Consider the following 11,636-nt stretch of genomic DNA (forward strand, 5'->3'; position numbering starts at 1 on the left):
GCTACAAGCAAACATTACTTTGATGAATATTCTGAAAAAGCATTTATCAACGCATTCATGATTAAATGAAGAAATCCTTAGCAGTTAGGAATACCAGCTTTCTTTATAAAACATACCTGCAGGTCAGTTGTGCTGCAGTTTTCTATTCAAAGTGCTTGCTAAGTGTAGAATTGGGCTTTCTGCCCATGTGTTTTAAGCTCAGTGTTGTGGCATAGCCTGGATAATTGCACTTTGGGTGACAAGCATAACAGTACTCAAAGGCATTCAGTAACACACTTTAAACCTCATCTTAACTTACCAGAGACCAATCTTATGCTGTAAGAGCACCAGTTCCATGAAGCAGGGCACCAGACCGCTTCCTGGCCATGCTACAGTGCTGTGAGCTGTGCCACACTTTCACACTTGACACAAATTCCACATGCCAATTTCACTACGCTGAGAGGCTTTATTTTGAACCAAATCTTTCAAAGCACAGGAGAGAAGACCTGGGGCAGCTCTAGTAGAAGAGCATAGGAGCTGGAACAATTAAGACAGTACAGAACAGGAATCCCAGAGGTGATAAATGCAGAAGCTGGGTAGATCTGAAATCAGCGCAGATCCCTCTGACATTTGAAGCAATGAGGCAGCCAAGGAATAGTTCTGCCTCCTCCAACACTCAGAAGTTCACCCAGATTACCTCCCCAATACACTGCTTGTGAGAATTGTGAAGCCTGCACAGCATAAGTCTCCCCCAGCAAGCCTACATGCCCAGGCCTTGACAGCTTTTTCTTCAACACCAGGAATGTCCTCCTCCTCCCCCAGGTTAAGTTACACAACCCCAGCTTTATTTTTTGCTCTTAGAGAATTGCTGCAGCTGCCTCACGGACAAAGTCTATGCAGAGGAGTGTGACTTGTCAGTACATCAGGATCCGTGCTGGGGTGCTTCAGAAAACTGCTCAGTTTTTTTTCCCCTTTCTTTTTTTAACACCAGGAATAAGTAGAAGTTCTTATTAAAAAAAAAAAAAAAAAAAAAAAAAACCCAAAAAAAACAAACCAAAAACCACCTTTGCTTTTGTGCTTAAGCAGCCTGTAAGTTACTTGTCAGTTTCTTCAGCCCTTCCAAATTTAAGAACTGCACTTGTAAATATACAAGTTGAATTTACTTAGAAAGAAAGCTTTCCTATGTACTATTTATAAAAAGCAAAACATTTTCTACCTACAGATTTAGTCAACAATTCTATTATAAGATATATCCATTTTATATAAAAATGTTAATTTTTCAAAGATTATATACACAAATCCATTAGAGATAAGAGACTTAATCCAAATCCTATTCACTAAACCACACTGTCTCCTCTTACTGTCAAGGAAGACTTTGGCCCTTCCTTGCAATGAAGCACAGTTATGCCCAATCCTTACACTTCCACAGGCCTATTCTAATCCTAGCCCCACATCCTTCAGAAAAGCACCTCTTACATCAACAGATGCAGAACAACACATCATTCTTTCATTCTGTTTGTGTAGTGTCCACAGACTGTTCTCAACAAGTGCAATGCTTGACTCACACAAAGGGCCTAAGAGAGGATGAATTCTGGACTGTGCATCCTTTTCACCCAACCTAACAATCAGACTGTTGCCAGACACAGCAGTTTTTAATTGCTTTACCAAAAAAATCAACAAGAGTTCTGAAGAAAGTCTCCTGGCTTGCAAAACATATTTGGTTGGCTCAGAAAGCTCCAGGTAACACACACAACCCTTTCCTGAAAGGAAGAAGTTCACTTCCCAAAACTCTTTTATTTAAAGCTGACATCATCTAGTTACAGATCCGCAAATTATGATATACTGATTGATGGTGGGCTTTACAGTCTGTCTAAACGTTGTTGTCCTCAGTCTTACTGTAATACCACAGTTGCACAAGTTACACATTACATCCCAGCTAAGCATATGGAGTCTTCTTTCCCGTGCTATCATTATGCTCTTCTGTTACAAAATGCATCCTTCATATATATTTATATATTATATATATATATAAAATAGATGTACCTATATTTAAGGAGCAAGCTATAGCAGTTTAGACTACAAAAACACAAGAAAAAAAAAAAGCAATTTATACAGTTATATCCAGGAAAGATGATGCATCTTCTCTTCTTGACAGAGCACAGAATTTATTTATACTTAAGAAAAAGAAAAAAACCAAACTCATCCATACTCCCATCTATTAGTTAATTCACACTGAACAGTACAGCTAGTTACAAATCATTGCATGTAAGAGTTCAATATATAATCAGTGCAGACTCCATCACTTGAAGATTATCTTTCTGTTAACCAGTCTCCACTTGGAGCTTTGTTAGATTTGCTGAAGCATAACTCACATTTTTTATAACTTCACCTGCAAGCTTGTTGTTTTAATAGCATATATACACATCTTAGAAGTCTTGATTAGAGTAGACAGGCTAGAAATACTTCACTGCTCTCTTGGAAACAGATGCAAGTCATCCACACTGTCAGCAAGTTGATAGCTACAGAGGGAAAGACAAAACAGAACAAACGGACCATGGGGAGGTCACCAGGAGCTCTCAGGAGGTCACATGTGGCAGTCTAAGGTCAGCCTCCAGTTATGTCCTAAAGTACAGTCATAGCTGTACAGGAAACGAGACGCAGGAAGAGGGAAGGCACCTGTGATGGGCTTGGATTCCCAAAGACCTCAGAGAGCTAACGAGGCCTGACAGCATTCCTGCGATAGATCTTCCAAGGCCAACCATGCCCAATTGCCACTGACGAGATGTTAGCATGTGATCTCACAGTGTGAAGCACTATCCACTTGGAGAGCAAGGAGATTTTTGAGCTCAAAGGGTGCCAAAGAATGCTGAAGAAAACATCATGTGGTATTTCAATGTGTCCCCATCAGGCCTGGTAGCAGGCAATACCGTACTTTGGAACGGTCACTCACAACTCTTGCTCCTACCTGACCTGATCACCACTCAGCACCACTCCTGCACTACCCAGAAGGCAGCTCCCTGGCTCAGGTACACAGCACCTGTTGAAAGCAGCTTAGCTGTGGCTTCCATCTATGTTTCTATTAAGGAGGATGGCTTTTCAGTTTTTGCTGGCCATCAGCATGTTACTCAATTGGTCCCTGAAGGCCAAACGTGGTCCCCAGTTCAAGAATTGAAGCAAATAATATGCTTTACATCAAGGAAATGAACATCCACATACTTAGTAGGTACGGGATATTCTTACAACTTGGATGAAAGTTAGATTTGTTCAAAGTTGAACATTGAACAGGCTGCTTCAAATCAGTGAAATCTGAATATTACCTCTAACAGCAATAGAAGCCAGATTTATTCCATAATATGCAGAAAAAAGCAGCCAAGACCAGCCGCCTGTTGATCTCATCCCTCATCAGTAGGAGCCAATACAACTACAGAATCTTTCCAACTGGAGGATAGCCATGAATGATGTGTTTATGACAGTGAACTGCGCTATTATTGCCATTTAAAACGGAACTCCAACAGAGTGACTTTCCACAATAATCCTGCCTAGGCTGGTGTTTAGCTCCTGATGAGTCTGCCCATAAACCTCTGAGGGTCAAAACAAACTTATTAACGCATTTTCAATCATAATCCAGCCCTGCTTTACAGTGTAGAAGCCCAAACTTTCACTCACTCTGAAGTCTATCTATCCAGCTTCCCCTGGTAGCACTTCTACCACTGTATTTCAGGTTAAAAGCAGCTAAAACTTCTTCCATACAAAAGAAAGACTGCTACCACCAGAAAAGAAAAAAATGGTTATATTTCACAAGAAGCATATTAGTCAAATTTTGAAGCATATAAACTCTTGGGTTTCTGGTAAACATCGAGAAATGGAAATCACTCCATATGTTGGTCTCAGAGCTTTCATTTTTGTACACTTCATCCAGCAATATAAGATGCCTAATTTCATTTAGAAGTTCACAAGTCTTTCATAAGGGAAGTGACAACAGGTCACCTGCAGAGGATTGTTTAAACATGGCTGTGGTTTTCTCAAGAAATAGCTACCTGACACAGAATTATACAAGAAAAAAAGTGTTACTGTCATTCACAGAATTTTAACAGTTAAGTATTCTAGACAAGTTGAGCCTCCACGTTGTTTTTTGTTTAGCATTTTGAATAACTTGTGCCAGAAAATTTTAATGATTAGGTTAGATAGATTCAGGTGAAGTGGCAGTATCATTAAGAACAGACAAGACCTTCTCTTTCCAACTTAGCCATGAAGTGCCACACATCTTTATCTGAAAGACTTGGACATTCTGTTACCACCTGAACAAAAAATTAGAAAGGATTTAGATAATAGCTGCAGGACACCAAAAGGTACAAAAGAGATGTTAACCTCTCAGGTTATACTACTTAATGCACTTCTGAAAGGCATTCAGTTACTAAGTAGGTACAGTTTCTACTCTGCAAGAGAAATAGGAGCACCAAAATGAAATTGTTCTCTTCAGCACATTATAGGAAGGCTTTTCTTCTAATAAAAGGTGAGTGTTTTTAGAAATAGTTACTCTACTCAAGATAAGCAAACACTCTCAACTCACACTAGCATAGTTTACATCCAGAAGTTAGAAGCTTAGGCCAGCAGAATTTATGCATGAACAAATGCATCTTCATGGAATGTGGTGTAAGCAGCAGAGACTCCACTGCACGGCCCTGCTTTGTCAAGGCCAAAGGGAGTGATGCAGAAGTGAATCTTGGCTTCAGCCTTTGCTCAGCTTGAACGGTGAAGGCTTCCAGTTGTGGAAAACGTATAAGGATTAATTTAAAACCAACAAGTTTTGCAAAACAGAATCAATTATTGAATGACAAATTCAAAGTGGCACAACCTGTTAAGCCTTTACACTATTTCATATTCTGACAGTTTTTCATAACCTTTCCAAACATTTTGCTACAGTTAACAAAAATGCACACGTTCTTTATCCAGGACATGTATCTTAGTTGGGATGAGTCACATGCCTACAATTTCAAAGTTTCATCTCTCAGTAAAAGCCTTTCATCTGAAGTTCTAAATTACTTGTATACTTCTAAGAGAACAAAATAGACCAGTAGGGATATCATGCCACTCTTTCAATACTCCTTCAGTACTAAGACCTTGAGGAGTAAGACACAGCCTGCCTTCCAGGCAGTCTTTGTTAATCACAGATACAATATCTGAAAGTGTTTGTTATTCACGTACAACAGCCCCTTTATGATCCCCTGCTCTGCGTGTGATAGTCTCAACTGAAAAAAAAAAATAATAATAATTTTCAGCAACTCCTACAATCACTTCAAGTTGATCATGAAGTACCCTACATGTATCCCATTTGGTAGCTTTATTTTTTCTCCCATTTACAGACCATTTCTGTCAAAGCTATGTATTTTTTTAACTATTTCAGAAAATGAGATAGGCTAGACATAGGTACCACTACTTCAGGGGGCAGTACACAGTATCAGTGCTAGTACTGTTAAACTATTCTGGTCAGACTAGATATTCACAGTATAACTACAGCAAAAGCTCAGTAAGATTAACTGCAATTCATCTAACTGATATTGCTGGATAAAATGCTAGGGTTTTAAAAATGAAGTACTAGAACTCTGAAAATAGGAAGCTAATTCTGCATATATGTCTGTGCATGCACATCTGGTCACACACAGCCCAAATTGTAAGTCACAAAACCCCTAATCCATCCACAATGCAACCCATCTGTATCACAGTTATATTTCCACTATATTCAAATTCTTTTCAACAGCACTTTATGTCTCTACTGCATGGTGCTCATTTTGCATTAAAAAAAAAAAAAAAAAACAGTAGAACTTTGTTGATCCTTAAACTGAGGTGATTTTGGTGATGTGGAGTTTGGCCATGCAGTTTTGGCTGTCCTCTGGTATTCATCATAATGGACAGTGATGACTAAATGTTGGAAATTTGATATTCATTGCATAGTGTCATTCCAATAATTGACAACTTGAAGATTTACTAGGTGAACAAAAAAATTAAGAATGCATTCCTAACATTGTAAAGTAAATATTTTCAATCATTTACAGTACAGTAATTCAAAGAATGCCAATGGTTTCAGACTATATCTTGAACAAATTGGCACAGACCTTCAAGAGGCAACTCTTTGCACTGCTATCCAAGAAAAAAAAAAAAAACTTTTTTTTTTTTTAAACCTTTTCCAAGGATCATTCTGTGCAAACTCATGGAAATAGAGCCAAACAATGGAAAAAGTATGCAAGCCAACACATTCAATCTTTCCAAATGGAAAGCTTTCCATTTTTAATTCTAATGGCAGAAGTAGGCTGTGCCACAGCTCTTCTCTTGCCACACAACAGTGTCAAATTGCACACACACTTGTATTTTTGTATTTTTGTATTATTTTTAAAGCAGTGCCAGAACAGCAAACCATTGTGTGCCTTCATCGCATATAGAATAACTCAAATTGGAAGAGGAAAGCCCTAGAAAAGAAGTAGGAGCTGGCTACTGCCATTGCCTTGCCCACTGCCTGGTGAGGAGAGCAGCTGCTCAGGACAGGCTCTGTGAATGACAGTCTGGAGGAGTCCATGCAGCCTACAGATGGAATCAGACAAATTGACATGTCTGGCTCCTGCTCTGCTGTGGCAAGTGCTTCTTTGGCCTTAGAGTAAGGGATCATAACAGTGCTTAGCATGAGCGAAATAAACTCATGTCTTCCCTCTCTGTAGATGGCTTAGCTTTTCTTTTCCTACAGAGACAGTTTGCTCAAAGAGGAAGCACTTTACATCTGCAGCAGCAGTTCCACACTATTCATGTGTAGCTCCACTCCACTTAGTTGCAAACCTCTGCCTATCAGCATCAGTGATACCTAAAGGCAACAAAAATTGAAAATTAACTGGACCAAGAGAAATTCTCTAGGAGGCTCACAGAGCTCAGCTTTTGTACAGACAGGACCACACAATTTTTCCCTGGCATGAAGTAATATTTTTGTGAAGTCAGAGTTATGTAACCAGGAAAATACTCAAGCACTCAAGAAATTTTCATTTGCCCAATTCCAGGCTTTCTGGGAGTGACCTATGATGCCACATTTTTAAACACAAAGCTTATTCTTTATATCCTCTAGTTCTACATAGATCTGCTCTGAAAAACATTTTCTCACATATTGCAAATTACTGTGAATTCAAAACCAATCCATTGAAAGAAGCAGAGATCCAGCAATACAGAACACAGAAGAGCCCATGGCTAAGGAGTTATATTAAACAACAACAACAAAAAAAAAAACAGGGAAAACAATGTTCTAGCCCCCACCTTACTTAAGAAAATTAAGCATGATGCTTGCCTTCCCCCCCTCCAACTTATGAGTCAAGACTTGCTCCTTCAAGCAGCAAAAATACCTTGTGAATCAAATTGCCTTAAGTAAAGAACTATCAAATAGCAACCCTAACAGTACAGTTTAAATTTTACCTGTTTCCTTTCATGTTGTGTGTACTCATTTTCACCTACCCAGCCTAAATCACCTCTGAAGGTGGTGAATATTGACTTTTGCTCTACAAGAAACATGTTTCTAGACACAGCCTTCTTGCTCAGACTGTGCTTCTAGGCAGTGCTATGTAATTAATAATGAAGTTTCTACGAGTTTGTTTTTATTTTTTTACCTGAAGGGTTTGCTCACTGCACAAGCAAAATACTATTCAGCTATAAAATTACCAATTTTTTTTTTTTTTAAAAAAAAAGCAATCAAAAGCTGTGCTGCAAAGATGCAACTGCAGCAAACATACAGAGCTTTTAGCCCACCAGGAAGCACACTACTATTATTTTGCTGATATCCCAAGACCATCACTCAATTACAACACTTGGCAGAGGTTTATCAGACTTCAGGTTTTGAAGGCTCAAGCATGAAAGAAAGATACTGAGTAAAGGGACACATTATCCATAGAACAAGAGGGAAGAGAGACAGGGAAAGTTCCACCATACACAAGCCTCTACTACTGAAGAGTATCACAACCCCTCCAGAGACCAGCACCTACTACCAACAGATTTCAGCTTAACAACCCCCTCTTCTATTGCTACCTATTAAGCAGTTGATGCCAAACAAAGGAAAAAAAAACAAAACAAAACAAATAAAGGTTCTCTAGCAAAATCGTGAATAACCCTTTCAACTGAAGATGCCTATGGCTTAAAGACAGAACGGACAAACTGTTTACATGCAGTTCTGCAGATTACAGTGCAATCTGGCTGTCTACTGTGAAGCCAGAGGAACAGTCACAGTGTTGAAAATTGTGAATGAACTCTGTGGAAATCCTGGCCTTAAATACATGAGGTCTACCCAGCTTTTGCTTAAGCAAACCCAGTAAACTAGATATTAAAAGAAAATGAAGTTAACATGCAGCAGTCAAGCACCTACAGCCAACTGCAACCTGTTGAGGCAGAACACAAGGAAAAACTTTGCTCAAACCCAAGGACAGGTTCTTGCTGACAGCAACTGAGGGCTGTCAGATGTTTGCTCCCATGATGGGACCTCTCTGGAGGAGGATTTAGCATCACTGACCATGAGCTAGTTTTGCCTTGGCATCAAGGAACTGAGGGTAGCCAGTGGAGGAGACAATCAAACAGCTTCCTTGACAATGGCAGTGTTGAATTCAAGCAAAGGGTTGCTCAAGACATTCCCAGTCATACTGAATGGCTATGTATTAAGTTCAACAAGTAAGCAAGAGATTAACAGGATAGAGGAAAGCCACACCAACACCCCAGGGGTCATGGCACAGCCCCACTTCAGCTAGTTCTGTAATGGGGACATGTGGTTCAGGACTGCTCTGTTCCACACCACGCTCTGCTCAAATGGTCACTTGGGAACACTGCCCGTCCCAGCCAGCCGACAGGTCCTGCAGCAGAGCTAGGCACAACACAGCCATCAGTGATACAAGCTCATGTAACCAGATGCTAAAGTTTTAATTCTATTACGGCCCGTACTAAAGTACTGATAACCAATACAAACCACCTATAAAAATTAGCAAGACGTGTTTTCTGCTCAAGTTTATTGAATGGTACAATTCCTGGATTAGCAACTGAAATTAGAGTCTGCTGAAACGTTACACCAGCTTTGAACAGCAGTAATGCCCCTCAAAGAGGTGCAGAGAGAGCACTTTCCTCATTTCAGTTAATTCAGCTAGCTCAACAATCCACAGAGAAAGGTCATATTTCTCCAAGGATAAACAAGGTACCAAAGCAGCTGACAGCTTCATGAATCTGAACAAAGTGTTTGTATTCCCTATCGACTGTCACTAACACTTTCTGTATTAAAGTCACTTTAACTGCACAAAATCCTCAAAGTTTTTACACTTCAGTTTAACCAGAAGATTCTGTGCTTTCCCTCGAACCACACCTCAAGCAAATGGAAGAAAGTTCCCAAACTCTCACTGCCACAAAGTTCTACGCAGCTACAGGATGGAACTTTTTATTATTTCTAATCCTACTTAGTTAATATTGGGAAACCTGACATACAAAACAGTAAAGAAAGATATTCAAGAAAACAAGTGAAGAAACCTTGAAAAAAAAACCACATCAGAAACGTTTTGAACTAGCTTTCACCTCAAATATAAGTGTACATCATGAAATTAACTCCACCAAATAAAGATAAAGCTGATATCCTAAACTTCAGGATGTCCAGTAAGCCAAGTCAAACCTATTTAAAGCTAAGTTGGGCCTTAGTGGCCCAACACAAAGACAAAGCAAAGAACTTCACAAATGAGACAATAGAAACCTTCACTCTCCTGACAGAATTAAGGTCTGAGACTGATCTTTACAGAAATTGAGAATTTAAGACAAATTACCAGAGATCACACACTACCAAAAGAAAACCAAGTAGAGAAAAACAGATTAACTCCATAAAACAGCCTTTAACATGGTGCTTGAAAGTAGTTGCTGAGCTGCAGAGAGGACAGAAGCATCAAGCAATCTCCCATTCTCGAAATTAGTATCACAGGATCAGTATTTATAGAGAAGAATTAAGACGAAAGGCACTACAGCTCAATGACAACAAACATCAGAAAGCCACTGCAGTCACAGTGCTGAGATAAGGTAACACTGACAGTCTCTGCCAAAGCCTTGATGAAAGCACATCCTCAGGTTATTGCACTGGCTGCTTCAGCTTACTTTCCAAGAATGACTACAGACATAAGGCTTGGGCAGCTCCTAAACCAAACAAATATTTTGACCCCTTGTGATTTCTCTGAAAAATTGATGAGTAATGTAAGTGCAGGAAGAGGTCACCAGTCCATTCTGATGCACAAATGACCCAGTTACTGACCCAGGACTGCAGCGACTTCCTGAAGGAGGAATAATAGAGGTGAGTCTAAGAATACACATATCACACCTACATGAGTAAGTCAGCCAACTCATCACAAAAGGAAAGCCTGGTGCCAAAACGTTCCCTTCCTTCCAAACAAGGAGGCCAAACTAAACGTGACTCAAATCTAATATTCCCCAAGCTACAGGTTACTTCGTTTTTATGAAGTAGAGTGCTTAAACCTCGATCCAGAAAGGCCAAGAGGCACTGACGATGCATGCTTGCTAAGCAAAGGCATCATCCAGGCTTTCTTCCAGCATAAGGGTGGGAAGACCCAGTAACTAAACCAATAAGACCTAGGAGATCAGAGCTGAGAGTGACATGATTTTGTCAGAAATCAAGTGGGCACATCGTGCACAGGGGTGAGCCCAGTGCTCATCCTCTGTGAGCATCCAAGCTTTTGTTTCTTTTCAACAAACCACACAATTCTTCTTCGGGTCTTCTCCCTTCAGTTCCGTTTGGGTAAGGAAGTGCCAGATTTGTTTTTTCTCTATTTACAAGAGAGGAAACCACCACCACAAAAGTTGTTGGGTTCATTATCTTTTTTGGGGGTGGTCTCCCCTCCCGCCGCGAGGAGGATGAACAGGAAAACTGAGAAGAATTGAAAGCACGTATCTGCCTTCACAAACTAAGCACCCTCGTGGCCGCCCTCCGAAGTTCGGAAGAAGAGAAGGATAACAAGAACGTAAATCATAACCCCGAAGGAGCCCACCCGGCGCCGGGGCCGCAGGCAGGGCCCGGTGGGCCCCCGCAAAGCCAGGACCTCTCGCCGGGCCCCCGGCCCCCACCCGCAGCGAGGCCGCGCGGCGCAGGCCCGGCCGCCGAACCGTACCTTGAAGTAGCCACCCTCGTAGAGGGTGTTGGGGGGCCCGAAGATCGCCACCTCCCAGTTGTAGAGGTCGGACTCGTCCACCAGGGTGATGCGGAAGCCTTCCACCGGCTCCTCCTGCAGCGACTTCAGCTCCAGCATCAGCGCCTTCTGCGAGCTGCTCATCTGCTGCTGGGCCATGGCGCGGCCCCCGCCGCTCCGACCCCTGCCTCCGCTTCCTTCGCTGCTGCCGCCGCGCTGCCCCGCGGGCCCCCGCCCCTCCCCACTCTGACGGCCGCCGCCGCCACTTCCTTTTGTGACGGCGCCCGCTCGCCGCTGACCTCAGCGCGCCGCGCCGCGCCCCGCCCACGTCGCTCCGCCCCTCTCGCGAGACGCCACGCCCCCGCGCCGCCGGCGCCACGCCCCCGCCGGAGGGCTTAAAGGGGCGACGCCGGCCGACAGGAGCCGCCATCTTGTGCGTGGTGGGCTCCGCGAGTAGGGCGCGGGACTGCGTGTGCGAGG

At 41.9% G+C, this 11,636-nt stretch overlaps 1 protein-coding gene across 1 annotated transcript in view; it reads right to left on the minus strand.

The window, feature by feature from the left end:
- The window catches only part of UBE2R2 (ubiquitin conjugating enzyme E2 R2), a 52,766-nt gene extending 41,405 nt beyond the window's left edge, over positions 1-11,361 (minus strand). The window contains exon 1 of the mRNA XM_042862411.1: positions 11,139-11,361. Within this exon, the coding sequence (XP_042718345.1) occupies positions 11,139-11,315 (177 nt within the window). The 5' untranslated portion in view covers positions 11,316-11,361. The remainder of the gene's footprint in view (positions 1-11,138) is intronic.
- Positions 11,362-11,636: the final 275 nt, after the last annotated feature.

This window comes from Lagopus leucura, unplaced genomic scaffold (genome assembly GCF_019238085.1).
Source record: "Lagopus leucura isolate 7727_CA_CO unplaced genomic scaffold, USGS_WTPT01 Super-Scaffold_650, whole genome shotgun sequence".
NCBI classification, from domain to species: domain Eukaryota; kingdom Metazoa; phylum Chordata; class Aves; order Galliformes; family Phasianidae; genus Lagopus; species Lagopus leucura.